General features: G+C 40.8%; 1 protein-coding gene across 2 annotated transcripts in view; it reads left to right on the forward strand.

Annotated features, from left to right (window-relative positions):
- Positions 1-6,587: 6,587 nt before the first annotated feature.
- The window catches only part of Ep300 (E1A binding protein p300), an 80,071-nt gene continuing 64,788 nt past the window's right edge, over positions 6,588-21,870 (forward strand). Inside the window, exon 1 of one of the 2 annotated variants that reach the window (XM_046429250.2) lies at positions 6,588-7,303. In XM_046429250.2, coding sequence (XP_046285206.1) covers positions 7,210-7,303 — 94 coding nt within the window. In that variant the 5' untranslated portion in view covers positions 6,588-7,209. The remainder of the gene's footprint in view (positions 7,304-21,870) is intronic. The other variant, XM_046429249.2, reaches the window with a different exon arrangement.

Below are 21,870 nucleotides of genomic sequence, written 5' to 3' on the forward strand. Positions count from 1 at the left end.
TGAGACCTGATGGATGATTGATAATTAGATGGGAAAAGGGGTGGGAGGGATAAGGATTTCTGACAGAGGAATATATATGTATGCTGTCTCAAGGGCAGAGAAAGCATGGCACAAATGGTATACAAATGATTCTACTTGGCCGCAAAGAGGGAAGCGGAGAGAAATGAGGTAGGTGGGCAGGCACCATTTCCTGCACATGAAACTTATCCTAACAGCAAAGAAACCCTTGACTTTTTTAAAAAAATTCTTTTGGGTCCCAGTTTCAAGCATCACAAACATTTATTATATATAATGACAGTTCCCCACAACACTTCTCTTGCCCCCAAACTGTTAACAGTTTGGTGCATATTCCCCTGGCTTCTAACCCATTTTTATTAATAATTACATTTATAAAAATAGAGTCATCAAATAATTGCTAACCTCTTCTGTTTGTACTTAGCAATATATAGATATCTTTCCATGATAGTATACTTGATTTTTTTTTTTTTTCAGAGTCCTGGAGATCAAACCCAGGGCGCCCCTCCGCTCTACACGAGACAAGCACTCTACCACTTAGCTACATCCCCAGTCCTCAAAAATTTTTAACAGATTGTGCTTAACCATTTTTGAGTATCCAGTTCAGTGTTATTAAGTATATTCATACCATCACCACTATGTTTCTCCAGAACTTTTTCATTTTCTGAAACTAAAACTCTGTTCCCATGAAACAATAGCTCCCCATTTTCCTTTCATGCCCACCAGCATTCTGCTTTGTGTCTCTAGAAATTTGATTAAACTAGGTATCTCATATATGCAGAATCACATCCACAGTTGTGTTTTTTTAAAGCTATTTTGTGAATCTTTTTAAAAATATATTTTTATTAATTTATTTTTATGTGGTGCTGATGATTGAACTCAGGGCCTCACACCTGCGAGGCAAGTGTTCCTGTCTCAGCCTCCAGAGTCACTGGGTTTACAGGCATGTGCCACCATGCCAGGCTGCATCATTTTGTTGTTTTGGTGGTGGTTGTTTGTTTGTTTTTAACCATTTAGCTACACATGGGTTGTTAGTTTGTTTCCTCTGTTGGCAGAAGTGCGAGGGAGGCCACTGCAATACTACAGGAAATATTCTCATACCATCTCTATGCACTTGTAGGCTGTGTCCTATACATCCTGGGATTTTCAAAGGCTATAAACATTTGGTTTGCACCAATGCTCTATTCCCACCAACAGTGTATGCAAACCCAATTCTGCACATCCTTGCGTATGCTGGCACTCAATTTTTTTTTCAAGAACACATTTTCTTAAATGTGATGTAAATAAAAACGCATCCCTGTAAATGCTGACAATATTTTGGGTGAGTATATAAATCAGTCTCTTGTAAAGGGTGTGAAGCCACTTTCATAACCCCGTTCACATTCCCATTCCCATTTGCAAGAACAACCCAAAAGCACAAACCATTCTTCCCTTGATGGCAAGTGTTTTGGCAAAAACAATGTTGAGGCCACACTGATACAAGCCTTTTTAATTTAATTTTTATAATACTTCCACATGACTCAAAATGCATTTGAACTAGAAGATAATTTCAAAAGTAGAGTCCAAAGGAAGAGACTGACAATTTGGGATGATGGAAGAGGATTAGGGAGGACTATGTGTTTTCATGGATGACTCTCAGGTGTCTAGCTGGTAAAGTAGGAGGACAGAGAAATTAGTCATAGGAATAGGGAAGACCAAAAGAAAAAAAAATGTGTAGATGTGAGGGTAAAGGGAAGGAGGTAAACTGAGGCCACAGTGCCTGTGGACAATATAGGCAGCAAATTGGCCAGATGTAGACTGATGAACACACACTGGAGTAATGCATCTCCCCTCCTATTCTTTTTTTTTTCTTTCTTTCTTTTTTTTTTTTTTTTAGTTGTAGATGGACACAATACCTTTATTTTATTTGGTGCTTGGAATTGAACCCAGTGCCTCACAAATGCTAGGCAAGTGCTCTGCCACTGAGCCACAGCCTGGGCCCTTCTCCTCCTAATCTCAAACCCACTCCCTAAGGCTCTTCTCTTTGGCAATCAGACACCTGGGAAGGCAGGTTAGTTACCAGAAGGTTGTGAGGTGCACAGAGAATGTCTTCAAATTGGATGATCATATGGGATATTTATTTCTGACTATGGAGAAGCCTAATATGCACTCATCTCATTTTTATTCTCTGAGTAATCCTTCTGAGTTGCATACAATCCTTTTCATTTTAGAAAAAATGATTTGAAGCAGCTACGGTGTACTGAGTGCTTACTACTATGTGCCAAGCCCTTCAAAAAGCCTTATTCATAAATTTTCATGTTTAATCCTTACAATAAAACAGGGGTGATTTTGTTGTGGTGGTGTTGATAGTGGTTGTGCTGAGGATGGAGCCCAGGATTTCCTGAAAATTCAGTACACACTCTACTGAGCTATATCAAAGCCTACAATAAGTTAGGTCTAATCATGAAAGCTACTTTACAAATGATGAGTCTGCCCAAGTCACACAGTTACTACATCACAGAGCCAGAATTTAAATCTCATCTTGTTTCACTTCAGCATCCCTATTCTTACCTGCCAGTCTGCTGCTTCTTGGGCTCCCCAGCTACTGACCAACAACTTCTTCCTTTTTTTTGAGGTACTTGGCATTGAACCCAGGGGCATTCTACCACTAAACTACATCCCCAGAGCTTTTTTTTTTTTTGAGACAAGATCTTGCTAAATTGCGGAGGCTAGCCTTAAACCTGTGATCCTCTTGCTTCAGCTTCCCAAGTAGCTGGGATTACAAGTATGTGCCACCAGGCCCCAGCCTCAATGACTTGTTCATGAATGCATTCTTTTCTCTTTTTATTTGGTACTGGGGATTGAAGCCAGGGGAAATTTACCACTAAGCTGCTTCTCCAGCCCTTTTTATTTATTTATTTTTTTAATTTTCAAGACAGGGTCTTGGGCTGGGGTTGTAGTTCAGTGGTAAAGTGCTTGCCCAGCACATGTGAGGCACTGGGTTCGATCCTCAGCACCACACACAAATAAGTAAAATAAAGGCAGTGTGCCATCTACAAGTTAAAAAAAAAGTGGGGGGTCTTGCTAAATTACTGTGAGTCTCCTTGAGTTGCTGAGGCTGGCCTTAAACTTGCAATCCTCCTGTCTTAGCCTCCTGAGTTGCTGGGATTACAGGCTTGCATCAATGTGCCCAGCATAAATGCATTCTTGTGACAATCTTTCTTTTTTCCTTTTTAGTAATGGGTGATGAACCCAGGTCCTTCTGCATGCCAGGCAAGCACTCTACTACTGAGCTATATCCCCAGCCCACTTCCAAGAATACATTCTTTTTTTTAAAAAAATACTTTTTAGTTTTAGGTGGACACAATATCTTTATTTCTTATTTTTATGAGAATTGAACCCAGTGCTCACGCATGCTAGGCAAGCGTGCTACCACTTGAGCCACATCCCCAGCCTCAAGAATACATTCTTGATCTGCACATAATACCTCATGCTTGGATAAATTTTTATTTGATTAAGTTAGATATAATCCAGGCTGATGATTTAAAAAAAAAAAAGTAAATCATCTTGAGTCTCATCTGATTTGCCTTTGGACCCCCCACCCACCCACCCCCACACACACACACACACACACACACACACACACATGGCAGACTTCAGGACATCATCCTGGGTAAAAAGTCAGGGCTTAAATCCCAGGAAGATACACCAAGCATCAGAGTTCTCTATTTACTTAGAACCTTCCCTCTTGGCCAGGACTGTGAACTCTCAGTTTTTCCTCTCTCTCTTTTTTTTTTTTTTTTTGGTACTGAACTCAGTGTGCTTTACCACTGAGCTTCAGCCCCAGGCCCCGTTCCCTCCTTTTTTTTTTTTTAAATTTTGAGAGGAGGTCTCACTAAGTTGCTGAGGCTGACCTCAAATTTTCAATCCTCCTGCCTCAGCCTCCTAAGCAGGCGCCTTTGCAACTTGCTTAGACCTCTCATTTTCTTTGTGGAATCTTCTCATAGCATGTTTTTCAGGTCTCCTTTGATTTCCTGTTTTTTGTTTTTTTTTTGGTTTGTTTTTTGTTTTTGATACCAGGGATTGAACCCAGGGGTACTTAGCCATTAAGCCACATCTCCAGCTCCTCTCCATTTTTATTTTCTGAGATAGTGTCTCACTAAGTTGCTTAGGACCTCACTAAATTGCTGAGGCTGCTTTGAACTTGTGGTCCTTCCTTGTGTTTCCCAAGCTGCTTGGATTACAGGAGTGTGCCATAGTGCCTTATTCCTTTGATCTACTTCTTAAACTGAGTCTTACAGTATCTTTGCCAGGTGGGCAGGGTATGTCTGAATAGGAAGACTCAAGGTGGATCTTCTGCAAAACTAGGCAAATATTTTTCCTAAGGTCAGAAATCTTCAAAAATTGGGTAAGCAACCCTCTCACAAGGAAATCACAGACCATGGTTCCAGGTGTCATCCTCATTTCCTTCCTTTGTCCTCATTACTGTGAATGGAGGTTTACACTGTTAAAGATTCCTAAAGGTCCATCTTGTTCTTCTCCCTACACATGAATCCATCCCCTAACAGTTTTAAGATAAAGAGGTATTGTCCTTTTCAATCTGCCTGCTTTTCTACTGAAGTTTGGGTAAACTAGGCTTACTGTTTGTGCAACTGAACTCATTTTCCAAGACAACTTGAGTTGTTTTATAGGATTTTCACACCTAGGTTCTTTTGGTACTGGAGATTAAACCTAGGGCCTCACACATGCTAGGCAAGCTCTCTACCCCTGAGCTACATCCCCAATCCTACTCCTAGGTTCTTATTCTCTTCATCATTGGGGTGGGTGGGGGGGAAGTAGGCCCAACAATATGTAAACACCAACTAAGGAGCATGAGATGTGAAATATGAGAAAAAGCTTTTAATCATCTTGATAGTGGTTTGGGGTTTCCTTAGGAGGCCACTTACACCCTTGCTATCTTCTCCAGTCCCAATTTACCCAAGGAAGAAACACAGGGGAATCCTGTAGTGTGAGGAATGTTAAAGCATACTTTCTTCTTTCTACTGCAAACTTCTTGTTCCATACACCAGACTTCAACACCTTCCATTCATTAGTTTTGTTGTTTTTTCACAGTTACATTACCTTTAGTACCTTACATTTCTGCTTTTATCCCATACACTCTATTTAAGGCACTACCTAATGTGGTCTTTTATTAAGCTGGTCTATTGGGGATGGGCAAAAAGAAATACCCTAAAAATACCCTAAACCTTCAGTTTAATGGTCAAGATTTTGGGTTTGGACCTAAAACATCCTCCCTCCCATTGCTGTTATTTTTCTAATTGCCAAAGTAATAAATATGCTTGTCTAAAAAATTAGAAAATTCAGAGAAAATGGGAACAATTCGTAATAAGTGTGGTCTGGAGATGTGAACCATTCTCTTTGGGAAGACGTTGGAGGAAAGAGTGGGTGCACAGGGTCTCTGTCCTCAAACCCGGGGCGGCGGGTATCCTCTACCTGGTGGATAGACCGGCCAAGTCGAAAGACCAGCCGCTCAAGGGCTCGGGACTCAGGGCCGTACCCACCAGCACTCCTATTAGTCCACCTGCGCCGTGACTTGGCGCCTTCTGGTGCGCAGCTCCCGGGCTCCCTCACCCCGGTTCCCACCGGTCCTCTACGCGGAGACCCAGCCCTAGCACCTTCCCCCGTAACTGTCCACCGACGGAAAATAGGTTCAGAGTCCGCCCCTGGCCCCCCCTTAAAGCCCTCCCCTTTAAAGGGGGCCGCCGGGTGACGCCGGGGGAGTTTGCGGAAGCGCCAAGCGCGTTGGGGCCTTGGGCGGATCCCGTGATTGGAACCGGCCCCGCCCCCGGCTCCTCTTTCCCCCATTGTGTGAGCGGCTCAGGCGAGGCCCCGCCCCCAGCCACCTCCCTCCGGAGCCCCAGCCCCTCCCCTTTTTTTCACCCCCCCTTGGCTCATTTCCGGCCGCCGTCGCTACCGCTAGCCTGTAAGGAGGGTTCGGCAGAGGGAAGAAACAACAGCCGCCATCTTGTTTGTGTGCTAGGCTGGGGGGGAGAGAGGGCGAGAGGGAGCGGGCGAGAGTGGGCAGGCGGGACGCCGGGCTGAGTGCGAACTGCGGGAGCGAGAGAGTGCGGAGGGGAGCCGGGCCGGAGAGCGGCGGCTGGGGCCGAGACAGTGGCAGGGGGCCCGGGGCGCACGGGCTGAGGCGACCCCCAGCCCCGTCTCGCCCGCACACACCCCCACCGCGGCCCGGGAGCCCGGCCGGCGTCGACGCCTAGGGGGGACCATTACATAACCCCGCGCCCCGCGGCGCCTTCGCCCGCCGCCGAGGGCGGCCCGAGCTGAGCCCGGGGGGCGGGCGCTCCCGGCACCTGGCCACCGGGGGTGGGGGCCGTAGCGGCGGCCGTATTTATTTATTTTCCGCGGGAGCGGAGGGCGAAGCCGGAGAGCGCGGCGCGAGAGGAGGCCGCCTGCGCCGCCGCCCGAGCGGGGCCTCCTCGGTGGGCTCGGCGTCGGCGCGGGCGGGCGGCGCTGCCTGGCCCGGCCCCCTCGGCCCTCTGGGCCGGCGAGCCCCGCGCCCGGCGTCTTCGCCGCGCGATGTGAGGCGGCGGCGCCAGCCTGGCTCTCGGCTCGGGTGAGCTCTCTGCGGCCATTAGGGGCCGGTGCGGCAGCGGTGCGGAGCGCGGCGGCAGGAGGAGGGCTCGGAGGGTGGGGGCGCAGGCCCGGGAGGGGGCACCGGGAGGAGGTGAGTGTCTCTCGTCGCCTCCTCCTCTCCCCCCTTTTCGCCCCCGCCTCCTTGTGGCGATGAGAAGGAGGAGGACAGCGCCGAGGAGGAAGAGGCTGATGGCGGCGGCGGCGGAGCTCCGAGAGACCTCGGCTGGGCAGCGGCCGGCCGTGGCGGGCCGGGGACTGCGCCTCTAGAGCCGCGAGTTCTTGGGAATTCGCCGCAGCGGACGCGCTCGGCGGATTTGTTCCTGTGGCCTCCTCCGGGCCTGGCGGAGGCCCGGCCCCTCGCACTTGCCCCTACCTTTCCTATCGAGTCCGCATCCCTCTCCAGCCACCGCGACCCGGCGAACAGAAAAAGGAACTTCCCCACCCCCTCGGGTGTCGGCGGAGCCCCCAAGCCCACCCCTGGGAGCGGGGCGGGGACCCCAGGCCGAAGAAGATATTTCCTGAGGATTCTCGTTTTCCTCTCCTGTATCTCCGAAAGAATTAAAAATGGCCGAGAATGTGGTGGAACCCGGGCCGCCTTCAGCCAAGCGGCCTAAACTCTCATCTCCGGCCCTTTCGGCGTCGGCCAGCGATGGCACAGGTTAGTATCGGGGAGCCCCGGCCTTCCACATCCCCCTTCATCGTTTCTGCTCAGTCTACCTTTATTCTTCTGTATTTTTTCTCGCTTTCTCTCCTCCTAGTTTCCTGCCCCGTAATTAATTTTAAAGGTGTTTGAATGAGCTGGTCGAAAACGTCCAGTGGCCCAACCATTTTCTTTGCCTCCTGATACATTCGTTGCAACACTATGTCATATCGATGTGTGTTCTGGAATTAGAGCTCTTAAGTGAGTGCTGTATGGAAATGGCCTTTATTGTTGCTCCAATGCAGTTTAATTTGAGAAATGCCAATGCATTTGTGTGTAAGAATTTTTTATGCGATTTTAGTTTTGATTTTTGTTGTTAGTAATTGAGGAATTTTGTATTCTTTCTCCTTCGTTATACTTATTCTGTTTCCTTTACTTTCCCACTTTTCCTTTTCAAGATCTTGCTCTTTTCAGAAGATTTTCTGTTGAGAAATAGGATGTAAAAAATCTTAGTTTTGTGTGTGTGAGAGAGTAGATTTCAAGTTTGACGTAAAGTTTTAACAAAATTATTTGCTCTGACCAACCATTTTTAGCCTTTTTTTCCCCTCCTTATTTGCTTTAAGAATCAATATGGAGCGCAGTTCATTTTACATCTCCCAGTTCATTTTCTCTGAGACCAAAATGTCTGAAACTCTGGGTTTTCGGGTTGGGAGACTAGAGGCATTTTCTTTGCAGTTTGTCACTTTCTTATGGTGAGTGGGGAGAGAAAAGATAAATGATTTTCTGGAATTGTGTATTTGGAAATTGAGATTCGAAGTTGAAAGTGTCCCAGTCGTGAACTTCAAACGTGAATTGCTTGTACAAAAGTTTTGAAATATGCATTAGGTTTGTGTTTGTTTTTGTCCTTATACTCTTCAAATATATTTGAAGGTCTTGGTTTCAGTTTAAAAGCTCTCTGATTCTTTTCTTTCTTGAGTTGTAGACAGTCCCTTTGTTAGGGGAAATTCAGGGAATCTTTTCCATCATCCTTTTCTTTTCCTACTTACTGTTTAATGGTGTTATCCTGATGGCCAGCGACCTTCTCTTTTGCAGTTGTAGTTGTTTGAGATGCCAGGATAATGAAGAGGAAGAATGGCTGGCCATCTGACAGTCCCCAAGATGTTCCCCCTTACTATGAGCATCTCTTTAACTCTCTGAGAACAGGGACAACGTCATCCCTCCATCTGCCAGTGAGAGTGCATAATGGAGTTAAATGTACCCTTTAAGTTTGCAGAAAACTTCTAGAGCATGTTTCTAAGTAGAGTTCATCTCAAAGGATGAAAATATGAGGATATAGCAAATGCTTTGAATTTTTTGCTTTTATAGAGTTAGGTGTATCATAAGTCACAGGTCCAAGTTAACCTGCAAAAATTGAGAAGTAGGAGTCTTAACAGTGTTCTTTTTCCGAAGAACAAGCATTGGCCATGTGTGAACTTTGTGCTGTGCCTTGAAGTTTCTGGAGTTTTAAGGGTTTTTTTTTTTTTTTTTTTTAAAGCTCTTTCTCTTCAAAGTTCATACGCATTAATATGTTGTATTTCTTTGCACTTACTACGGTGTCATTCAAATTTTAAAATCATCTTAAGACATGTATTTTCCTGTAGATTTTTGTGTTATTTCTTCAGTTTTTGTATAATACAGTTTTTGTTCTTTAGTTTTTGCCTAAGGTGGCAATGGATTTTACATTTGCATTAGCTAGTAACTGTTGTAGGGAAAACTTTATATGCTTTATTTTGATGAGTCCTGATTTGAGCAGTTTAAACTTGGAAGTTCTGTTCTTGTCTGTTCAGGTGCACTACTTATTCTCCATTACTGATCTGTGCCCTTGACTAACTTCTGTCAACTTGGGCTAACTCATTTTGGTAGTGTAATACCGGATTAATAAGCAAGAACTGTTTTACTTCTTGAAATATCTTTGAATATTATGAGTCCTAAATGTAAAAAAAAAAAAAAAGAGTCCTTAAACATTGGAATTAGTTAATTCACTAATTCTTGAATTTGATCTTAACGGTTTTCTAAGATCTGTAGTGAGAGTTAATTCCCCCCCCCCCTTATCAATTCTTTACGCCTGGAATTCTTTGTACAATTTCAAATTTTAACCACTTTGGATTTTGGGGGGGGTTAGGGGTGGGAGATGAGTATTAAAAAAAAAACAAACAAACCTGCCACTCTCTGAACTTCACTTCATGCTGAGCACCATTACATTTTGATATTTTTTGTGTAATGTAAGTTTGCAGGCAGTTTTTAATCGAGACACTTTTAAAACTTCACATTTCAAATTTACAACTTTACATTTTTGACTTGTAGCTTTACTGTTTTATAAATGTGAAAGGAAGCTGTTCTTTGATATTTGATTATGATTAGAACTGGCCAAAATGAGCCAAAACTTCTGGATCCCAGAAACTTTCTTTTTTGGTACTGGGCATTGAACCCAGGGGTGCTTACTGACTGTGCCACATCTTCAGCCCCTTTTTTATGTTTCATTAGAGATGGTCTTGCTGAGTTGCGAAGTGCCTCGCTAAATTGCTGAGACTGGTTTTGTTTTGAACTCGAGATCCTCCTGCCTCAGCCTCCTGAGTACTGGGATTACAGGCGTGTGCCTGGCTAGATCCCAGAAACTTTTTAAAAGTTTCTAGTGTTAAGCACATACCTACAAAGGATGTTTGAGTGTTTTACTCTTATAGGAATGAAAACTGGAATCCAGTGGGTTGACATGCTGAAGTATTACAAAACAAATTAATACTTAAATCCCAGCTTCTGAACTTCTAAGATTAGGCCCTGACAGAATGAAAATGACTTATTTAATGCTCAAGTATAGTAAAAAATTTCCAGGTTGATTCAAGTTTAAGTTTTGTATGTCAAAATAGGGAGAAAAAGAGACTTTTTATCTTTTCACCTTTATGATTGTTTCAATATTTGCATTTTATTCATGGAAATTTCTGTTTAGTTTGGGCCGGGCCTAGTGGCTTGGAAGGTTGAGGCAGAAGGATCACAAGTTTAAGGCCAGCCTAACCAACTTAGTGAGCGCCTGTCTCAAAAAGGACTGGGGAAGTAGTGTAGTGGTAAAGCCCCTCTGGGTTCAATCCCCAGTACCAAGAAAAAAAAGAACATTTTACTTAGTTTGGTATGGTTAGGGCAAAATCATTCAATAATGAAATGCCTTTTTATCCTACCCCTTTTCTCCAGAAAAGACCATAAAAACTGTTTATAAAAATTTGACTAGAAAAGTTCATAACAGGTAAGTTCTAGAAAAGTTTCTTGAACCTGTTTTTGATAATCTGAGTAGAAATGAGAAGGATGATCCGTTGCCATCTTTGCTCAGTGAATATGTTCTGTCACTGCTTTGTAAGCACTTAACTGCTATATATACTGAAAAGAACAGACTTTGGGATGATGGGTGGTCCTACTGTATGTGTTGAGATTGGCTTAGGTTTATGCCTTCCCCACCTTCCCAGAGGTTCAGGGCAAAGTATAAAATATACCAGCATGTCAACCACTAGATTAATGTATACATTAAAAAGATGGTAAGGATTTTTGAAATGTCAGTTTTACTTTGTCAAAATAATATTATGCACCAGTGGCTTACCATCCTTAGCAGAACATTTTGATGGAGGCCATTCCTTTCTCAGTTCTTAGACCTGTGGTGTTATAATTTTATTTTTTAGGCATGAATGTTTACTTTAGCGTTATGCTTCTGGCATCTTTGGTCTAGTGAGGTATTACTGACTGGAGCATTTTACCAACTCCCTTAATTTTCTTTGGCCTGATAAGATTTATTCTTCTCAGGGCCTAGTAAATTCATTGATAGGACTTGAAGAAGATTGTTTGTGGTCGATAGTGAGTAAAAGTGACTTTTTTTTTTTTTTTTTTAAGTTGTAAGACACCCTTTTTCACCAGGAGTTCATGTTCTATTGCAGGGATGGGAAATGTATTAGCATGTCCAGTAAATAGATGGGAGAGAAGTTTTGAAGGAAAGCTTTCTGCCTTGGTTACCTTTTGGCATTTTTTTGTTTCTTTAATTTTCTACCTCTTCTAAACTAGTCCATAAAAAGGAAAAAAAAATAGAAACAGTTAAAAATTAGTGCATAGTGGTGTTTGTAGAAACATTAAGTGGTTAAATAGGAAAGAGGAAAAGAGTGGGAAGAATGTTGCAGATACAAGTGGGAGTGTAAAATACTTCTTCCTGGTGTATTTATAAAAACAATTCAGGAGTTATTCTGCCATACAACCAGATTAATGGAAAAAATAAGACATGGCTTCTTTTGTGTGTTTGTCCAGATTTTTAGTTTCCTCCTTTCTGAACCTGAATTTATTTATGTTTATTTTTTGGAAGTACTAGAGATTGAACAAGAGGCCTCTGCCTCTTGTATGCTGGGCAAGCACTCTGCCACTAAACTACACACCCATTTTTTTATTTTTTAAATAACATGCTATTGCAATGTTACCGAGGTTGGCCTAGAACTTGGGCTTATAGGCATGTACCACTTGTCCTCCACCTGAAGTTGAATTTTTTGAGTATAGCAAACAGTGAAATTAATGGCCAATTGAAACACTATAGCAAATATAAAATTTTTAAACATTGAATTTTTCAGATTTTTTTTTCACATGATAGGTGGTAGTTTCCTTTTGAAATTTTAATAGAAATTTTTTATTATTGCTCAGTTCTCAAAAAGGAGTTAAGAGAATAAATGTTAGTTTAGGTATTAAGCCTCTTTTAAGCAATTTGGATATAATTTGTTTTTAAATGTAGATCCTTTTTATAAATGCTCAAAAGGGCAATTAGGAGTAATTTTGTTAAGTGAGAGAGAGAGTAAAATTAAAACTACTGGGGGAAAAAATGAGTGGTAAAGAGAATGAGATTAGAGTCAAGACTATCAGAGTATAGATCCCATACCTGTATTGACTGACTATGAATCTTGGGCCAGTTATCTAATCTGTGTCTCAGCCTCTTTTCCTCAAGTATCACTTTATAGGGTTGTGGTGAGGAGTAAAGGATAATTTTGTTTTTTCTCCCTAATACTTGGGATTGAACCCAGGGGGCTGTACCACTGGGTACATACACATACATACATATATACATACCCCCAGCCCTTTTTTAATATTTAGAGACAGCTGAGGCTGGCTTTGAACTTGGGATCCTCCTGCCTCAGCCTCCTGAGCCACTGGGTTTACAGGTGTGTGCTACCTACCGCTCCTGCACTCCTTTGATTTTGAGACAGGGTCTCACTAAGTTGCTGAGGTTGTCCTTGAACTTGTGATCCTCCTGCCTCAGCCTCCCATGTAGTTGAAATTATAGGCATGCCCCAGCATGCTGAGCTGAGAATTCTTTTTATAAAATGCTTAAAACTACTTGCTGCTACATAGGTTGTACTTATTAACTTTTAATTGTTTTTAACTTCATTGCCAAATACATCACAAGAAAAGTGGTGATATGTTTTGTTTTTTAAATGGTTATATATTTAGAGTAGATAAAGAGAAGGGCAAGTACATGAAGTTTGGATAGCAGTGTTAGAGTGTGATTTATGATGTAGGATTACATCATCTACCCTAAGATTATTTTTTTAGGAGTTTAAAGGATATGGAATAAAGATTAAACTAAGATTAAAAGTACTATATTTATTGCATAGAATGTTTTGTATATGTAATTGAAGATGAACAGATATTTAAAGCATAACGAGAAACTGGAAAACAAATTGTTCTCATTTGGTATTGCTTAAGATAAGAATGGCTTTTTCTAAAGAATTGTGTGATTGAATACTATTTTTTCTCTCTTTCATTTGCTTATCTGGGTCTTAAGTTTTTCTTATGGAAGAAGAAAAGTAGGAACACTCAGTGCTTTTCAAAAGTTTGACCACACCCCATTAGAACTGCATTTTATATGTAGAACCAGAGACACTGTCTCAACAAGGGAACAAACAATATTTATTTTTACTACTTGTACTCCAATATTTTCTATTTCGTTTTTTTTTAAGCACAGATTTGCAACCCAGTATATTGATTTCATGACCCACTGTTGGTGTATGAGCCACAGTTTGAAGAGTATTTGTTAGAAGAGTTGACAAGATGGCAGTTGTTAAGTATTGAGGCAACATTTTCTGTATGGTGGGATTTTATCCTCAGTATAGGGAACACTGTGATATCCAGACATACATAGTCCCTTCTTTTCCTTCCTGAAGTTTATAGATAAAGGGGAAGAAGGGTGGGGGAGGTATAGGGGGACCCTTAACCCAGTAGTTATAGGCTCTGGGACCCGTCTTTGAGCATTGGTGTCAGATGGAATTTCGTGGGTAGAGATAGGATTAATAAGAGTGAACCCAGGCTGGAACAGGAGAATGTATGAGGCCAGAGAGTATGGCCTCTTCAGGGAACCTCAGGAATAGCAAGAAGTGCACTGTAAAGTAAGCAAGAGGTCATTCATACAGGGCTGATGATGTTTATAGGAGTTTACACTTTGCATTTTAGCTGTTTTAAATGGACGGAACTAGAATTATACCGTGGAGGATTAATTTAAGTGAGAAGTTCTTTGGGAAGAAGAAGGGAAAAATAGAGTGAGCAGTGAGAAAATGTTTCAGTGTTGGTAAGGATGGGCTTATCACAAAGGTGGACAAAGGTGGAAAGATCTGAAGGAAGATTGATTTGATGTTAGGTAGCTCATGGAAAAGGCAACGATAATTCCCAAGTTTAAAGTTGGGGTAGCTGGAAAGGTGATGATTTACTATGTTAGAGAATGTAGGAAGATATTTTTTGGTGTGTAGTGTTACGTATATAGCAAGGAGGCTAGTAATGGATTTAATTTTGGATATTTTGAAGTGGTATGGGTCTCCTGAATTGAATAAGTCAATTTTCATTTGCTCTTCCTGTATCTCCTTTCAGCCAACGGAACATTAAATATCTACTAAGTTTAGGAATTTGGGATGTAAAGAATAGTGCTTTCTACTTTCAAAGCCTTAAGGGATCTGGATGGTATATGTGTACATAGTTATCTCACAAGTTTTGTTTCTGAAAAGTTTCAAAGGAAGAGGATAGGGGTCATTTCTGACAGGGTCGGTTTTGGGTTTGGCTGAAAATCAGAGAAAAACATTTATTTGCTGTAGCTGAAGATATCTTACCTTTTCTTAAAAGTAGGAAAGTTGGAAGAGTGTTTCAGGTAGAACAAATACAAAAGGTTCTGATGTGTCTGTAACAAAGGCTGTGTGGTTGGGATTTTTTTTTTTTTTATTTTTATTTTTTAGATGTAGTTGGACACAATACCTTTTTTATTTTTATTTTTTATGTGGTGCTAGGCGCACGCTCTGTCGCTGAACCGCAATCCCAGCCCAGTTGGGATGTTTTCATGCCATGCAGGTGGAAGAGAATGTTGGGGTCCTATTATTGGAAAGATAAAATATGCTAAGAAATGGGCCATTTATCTTGCCATTGAGGTTAAAATTGTAGGAGCAGAAGAGTGAAATAGTTGACGAAAACTGGGAGAGAACATAATGGAAGAAGATCAGGAGTAGGTTTTTTATCTCTTGAAATGAGCTTATCAATTGCCTTGGAAGTTTATGGTAAATTAAAATTACCAAAGTGAATTGTTTAAGATCCATATTTTTTAACCAATTAACATAAATGTAGAAAATATAGTAGTCACAAACAGTTCACTTTCCCCTTTGTTATTTACAGATGTGCAATTTTAGGAGATTTTGTTAAGAGATGGTATGATACCTTCTCCATATAGGATCCCTATGGGCATTTGTTTGGGGCGAACCCCAAGGTGTACTCAAAATCGAGAAATGTTCAGCGATAGTTAAGCACACAGTATGTTTTTTTTAAACTTATTTTTTATTGTTGTGTTAATTACACATAATATGGACACATAGATACGGACACACAGTGTAGATAAGTAAACATATCATTGTGTTGTTAAGGTGGATTTTAATAAATAATAATGTTCTCTTGTGGTTATTTTCACACTGTTACTGTATGAGAACATTATTGGTAAAAAGCAAGGCAGATAGTCAATGTAAACCTTCTAAAAGCGGGTCCCAGTCACATTCCTGATTAGTTACAGTACTCTTATCTCTGCTTAAATTTTAATATATAAGTGATAATGTTTAAGAATGGACTTCCAAGTTAATCTCTTCCCAAAGTATAGCATCTTTCCCCAACCTCCTGAGGATTGAACCCCAGGGATGCTTTAAAACTGAGCTATATCCCCATCACCCCCTTTTAATATTTTTTATTTTAGATGGACACAATACCTTTATTTATTTGTTTATTTATGTGGTGCTGAGGATTGAACCCAGTGCCTCACATGTGCTAGGCAAACTCTCTACCAGTGAGCTGTAACCCCAGCTCTTACTTTTATTTTTTGCTTGCCTTTTAGTCCTCAGTACTAGGGAGGCTGAGGTAGGGAAATCAAGTCAGGAGGACTGCTTGAGGTCAGCATGGGCAGTATAGCAAGACCCTTATCTCAAAAAAAAAAAAGTGCATATTTTAAAATTTGCTTGTGATTTTGCCTTTTGACTCTATTGGATTTAAAAGTAAGCAGTTGCCAGAATGAAGAACTATGTGATCCTGTATAATCATCATCCTCAGTCTAAATGTAGATAAAGAGATTTTTCAGTTGTTTTGGAAGTATTAAAAATCTTAAGTGTGGATATTTCATTTTAGTTAGTGTTCCTTCAAATTTTGTGGTTTGAAATGTTTGTGCCTCTTTTCTTGATAAGTATTTTTGTTTTGTTTTGTTTTGTTATTCTGGGGATTGAACCAGAGTCTCTCACTGAGCTATATAGTACTTTTTTATTTTGAGGACTTGCTGTTTTGCTCAAGCTAACCTTGAACCTTGGGATCCTTTTGCTTCAGTCTCCTGAACAGCTCGGATCACACTTGACTGCATGCTGCCATTTTTTTCTTTCTTTCTCTTTTTAATTGTTTCATATTAAGGTATTAAAATGCTACTTAAAAAATACAAAGGGAAAGTTATTTTAACCTCATATGCTTGTGAAGGTTGAATTGCCTCATATTAAAGGCTACAGTCTGGACACTGTGACATAGACCTTTAATTTCAGCTGTTAATATTGAGGCAGAGGATGATGAATGAATTCAAGCACAGCCTAGGCAACATAGCTAGATTCCATCCCCTTCTGCTTCCCCAAAAGTCTAGTGTTTTGAAAGTTGCATGCTTTTAAGTAAACAGTGTAGGAATGACCCAAACCAATGATAACAAGGAATCTTTGTGATTAGTACCATATTTCACCACATAATGGCTACAGATTTTATTTATTGCAAAAAAAAGTGGGGTGCGACCATTATGTGACATTAAAAAAAAAACAACCAAAACTATGCCAGTATTACTTAAAAATCATTTATTACTAAGAAGTCTTTGGCACAAGATTAGGAAGCACAAATTACTCTTGCATATGAATTAATATGGTGGCAACAATTGTGCAGTGAAATACAGCAGTTTTAGTGTTTAGCCAAACCATTATAAGAATGATGTTAGATAGATTTTGACGTGTGTGTGTGTGTGTGTGTGTGAGAGAGAGAGAGAGAGAGAGAGAGAGAAATTCCAAATCCCTCAACAGGAGCTGTGTACAGGAGGTTCCATTCTGATCTCTGCCCTCCTCTGCACTCATTTGGCTCCCCCTGCTTTACTTTGATGAATTGGATGAATCTCCCCTCCCCTCTTTAGGTTGTTCTCTTTCTCCAGTCTTCATCTGTTTAGCTTCTGCTCATCCTCTGACCTCACCATCAGGGTAGATGAAGGAAATAAAGGTTTCCAGATCTGGGATGTCTGTTCTGGTTTTTTATTTATATTTTGCAGTGCTGGGGATTGAACTAAGGGCCTTATATATGCTAGGCAAGTGCTTTACTGTTGAGCTACATCCCCAGGTCTTTTTTAACCTCATTTTAATGTGAAGAAAGGAGAAACAGTGGGTGGAGTCTGTTCTCTAAGTGGGTACTTGAGAATTTACTAGTTAAGGTTTCTTTTTTGGTGTGATGTGGGGATTGAACCCAGGGCCTTGTGCATGTGAGGCAAGCACTCTACCAACTGAGCTATATCCCCAGCCCTAGTTCTGGGATAATTAGTAAGGATTTTTGCTTAATGAATACACCTTAAGAACAGAACTGAATTGATTTGACTTCAGTTTGCCTAAAGCACAATAAACAGTTCAACAAATAATTTGTGACCCTCTAAATGAAAAAAAGTGTAACTGTAAGAGGAACTAATACGGTAGAATTAGATTTTGAGCTAAAATTCTTTTAAGTTTTGCATCCTATTTAAGTGTTAAAACTTTCTTGTAATTATGCTTACAAGACAGTGTAGTTTTGGGGATTCTGTTGTTAATTGTGCTAATTTTGAAGGTTATGCTTCTTGTATATATTTCATGGTGGATGATTTTAAGTTTCAGGAGAAAAAGTTTCAGGAGAAATTTTGAATTGTCTTAATCTTTTGATTTTTGGAAAGACTAAGTGAGCAGAATTCATTTTACAAGGAATTATGTGGTTAAATCTGCTGTGAAGACCACAAGCAATAGGCACCACGGGTGATCTATAGAATCAGTACCCAATAATGAAAGGGTGATTTGACTTAATAGTTTTCCACATATTTAACCCAAACTTGTTTTTATTTAAATTGTCTTTTTTTCCCCCTTGGTGCTGGAGATTGATCCCAGGGCCATTCTATGTTCCCAACCCCTTTTATTTTTATTTTGAGACAAGGGGTCACTAAGTTGCTGAAGTTGACCTTGAACTTATGATTCTCCTGCCTTAGGTTCCCTAGTTGCTGGGAACAGGCCTGTGCCACTGGTGCCTGGCAGTTCATCACATTTCTGACACATGGTCCATTGGATAAACCATGTGTTATGCTAAATTTTGTTTTATTTTTAAAAATTAATTTATTTGGCACTGGAGATTGAATTTAGGGACACTCTGAGCCATATCCCCAGCCCTCTTTTATTTAGAGACAGGGTCTTTCTGAGTTGCTTAGTGCCTCACTTTTGCTGAGGCTGGCTTTGAACTCTAGATCCTCCTGCCTCAGCCTGCCAAGCTTCTGGGATTCTGGGCATGCGCCACTGTAATTTTCTCAGGTTTATGAATTTCTGATCAAATCAAAACGAGACAAAGTGAATTATTTTATTTTATTTTTTTAATGTGCTGAGGGTCGAACCCAATACCTCACACATAATAGGGGTAAGTGTTCTACCACTGAGCCACAACCCCAGCCCAGAAGTAAATTATTTAGAAGAAATACTTCCTTTTTTTACTTTTTTACTTTGTACTTTTCAACTTCTGGGTTTTGCACTCATAACTCCAGCAAAACTGCTACCTAGTTACTAATTATCTCCCATGATCTATGTTCAGTGGATTTTCCTTGAAGCATGGGATGCCAGCTACTACAACACTCTCCTTGTGGGACAGACTGGGAAATGTTGGGATTTTAACATCTTTTGTTGATTAACATCTTCATAGGTCATTGACCTCTGGCGTTTTTTGATGGCCTCTTAGTGGGCCTTTTCTATTAATTAGGTACCTAATAGCACTGCGTAAGTTTTCCAACAGTAACATAAGCTTCACATTTTTCTCTACAGAAACATGGTATGTGTGTGTTTTCTGTTTTTTGGTGCCAAGGATTGAATTCAGAGCCTTGCACATGCTAGGCTTGAGTTCTACCAGTGAAATATGTGCCTACCCCCTGCCCTGGTTAATTATACCAGTATATTTTTCCCATGTCCATGCCCGAAATTTTAGGGTTCACCTTTATCTTTTTTTTTTTTTTTTTGTAACTCCCAACCTACAATTTTTGATACCTCTGTCAGTTTAGTATTTGTGCTCCAGGTATAACTGCTTACTTACATCATTTCCCCAACAGTAGCTTCCTGGCTGTTCTCCCTGTCACTAGACTTCTCTGTTCATTTCATTCTTCATCCTGTTTCCTTGAATTATCTCTAATAAATGCAAATTTGTTCATATAATTCTGCTTAAAAATTCTTTGGTGAATGAGTTTTTCCCTCTGGAACAAAAATCTCAAACTATATGTTGTAGGACCCTCTAGGTTGCTGCTGCTGCTTCTCATTGTCATTTATGTGATGCTTGGATTGAATAGAGCCTTGTGCATGCTAGAAAGGCTACCCTCTTTGCCTAGACTGCGTCTTGCTGTGTTGACCCGGCTGGCCTCAAACTAAACTCTGGTCTCAAGTGATCTATCTCCCTACCTCAACCTTCCAAGTGACTGATACTGTTGGTGCATATCACCATGCCCAGCTGTGTTGCTTCTAAATGTGAACGTAGTATTTTATTCAGCTAATCTGAACTATATTCCCCATGTAGTGCAAGTTGAGATAGGGACCTGAGAAAATGGTTTGAACCTTTATTTTTTCTCTTTCCTTAAAGGAAAAGGAAGAACCCAAGGAAGTTAGTCAGAGGTGTGATATTAAGGCTGCTCAGTAACGAATCCCACAGGTTTTCATTTATTGTTTATGACTAACTTTGGTTTAAAGTCATACTCTGATTTTGGTGTCTTCCACACACACTGTATTGCTTAATTCACCGCTCATGAACTTGCTAGCAGGTTTTATTCTGGGAAGCCGTTGAAGAAAGACCTAATGGGGAGAGATTTGAATTTGGCAGTAAAAACAAAATTCACATAATAGCAGCTTTTTTTGGTTGGTGTTTTTGTTTGGGTGAAGATGGGGATTGAACCCAGGTCCTTGGGCAAGCACTCTATCTGAGGTATACTATACCACCAGCCCTTTTATGACTATGTATTATTGGTACCAGGGATTGAATCCAAGGGTGCTTTAACCACTGAACCACATCCCCAGCCCTTTTTATTTGTTTTTTGTTTTTTTTTTTGAGACAGGGTCTCACTAAGTTGTTTGCCTCTGTAACTTACTGAGGCTGGCTTTGAACCTGTGATCTCCTACCTCAGCCTCCCAGGCTCCTGGAATTACAGGCATGCACCACCATGCTCAGCCCTTTTTATTTTTTGAGACAGAATCTTTATTAGTTACATAGGCTGGCCTTGAATTTATGATCCTCTTGCCTTAGCCTCCCAATTAGCTGAGATTATAGGTATGTGCCACTGCTCCCAGCCATAATTTTTTTGCGGGGGGGGTGTGTACTGGGGATTGAATTTAGGGACACTTAACCATTGAAATACTGAAGCTAACTTTGACCTTGTGATCTTTCTGCCTCAGCCTTACAAACTGCTAGGATTACAGGCTTGTGCCACTGCACCCTGTGCCATAATGCATTTTTGAGCTTCAGTACTCTTTTTTTCTTTTTTTAGTTGTAGATGGACACAATATTTTTATGTGGTGCTGGGGATCGAAACCAGGGCCCCATGCTTGCAAGGCAAGCTCTTCACCACTGAGCTACAACCCCAGCCACAGAGCTTCAGTACTCTTAACTTTGCCAACCTCTTAATCACTGATTAGTGCCTGATTAATTTTTTAAGTCTGGAAATACTATTTAAAAGTTTGTTGTTTTCTCAGTTTAAAATTTTTTATAAAAGTTGTAGATTCTTATGATGTTCAGTGATTAAAAAAATAAAAATGAAGTCTATTTTCATGTATAGGAAGGATTTCAGAGCGAGATGCAAGGAATTTGAACAGGTTCTGTGAATACAACAAAATTCACAACAAAATAGTAGTCTCTTAGGGGAATCAGAGTTGGCATCAGTTACTATATCTGTTTTAAAAACACAGAGGGAATCAGTCATGTTCAAATTTATGTCCTCCCAAGGAGGGAATAGGGTTGTAAAGAAATTTGAGGAGAATGGATCCTCCTCCTCCCAGTTCCTCTTCAATCAAAACTATAGTGTTTTATATTTTAAGTAAACATGGAAACAAACTGTACTAAATGATCTTTGGTGGGGTTAACTTGGCACTCGATCACCATGCTATATCCCTAGCCCTATTTCGTATTTTATTTTATTTTTAGAGAGAGAGAGAGAGAGAGAGAATTTTTTAATATTTTATTTTTTATTTTTCGGCAGACACAACATCTTTGTATGTGTGCTGAGGATCGAACCCGGGCCGCATGCATGTCGTGCAAGTGTGCTACCGCTTGAGCAACATCCCCTGCCCCCTATTTCGTATTTTAGAGACTGAGTTGCTTAGGGCCTCACTAAGTTGCTGAGGCTGGCTTTGAACTCATGATCCTCCTGCCTCAGCCTCCCAAGCCACTGGGATTACAGGTGTGTACCTCTGCGCTGGGTGCATACTGTACTAAAAAAATCTTAAGAAACCTTTGTTCTGACCCATATGTGCCTTAGTCCCCAGCACTCTGAAGGCTGAGTCAGGAGGATCACTTGAGCTCAGAACTTGGATACCAAACAGGGCATTGTAATACCCTGTCACAAACAAACAAAAGATTAATAATTTAGGTGTAGTACTTTAAGAATCTTTTAAGAAACTGTCACATTCTTAGAACATCTCGATGAAAGGAAATAAAATAAGTTTTAATGTCCTGAGAGTTAATTGTTCACAGTTGGAAAGTAACATTTACAAATAGGACAAAGTGGCTTGTAGTATTCACATACTTTGCACATAGATGACTGATGG

This window comes from Marmota monax, unplaced genomic scaffold (genome assembly GCF_021218885.2).
Source record: "Marmota monax isolate L192 unplaced genomic scaffold, Marmota_monax_Labrador192_F-V1.1 WCK01_AAM20220418_F8-fsc00051, whole genome shotgun sequence".
Lineage (NCBI taxonomy): Eukaryota > Metazoa > Chordata > Mammalia > Rodentia > Sciuridae > Marmota > Marmota monax.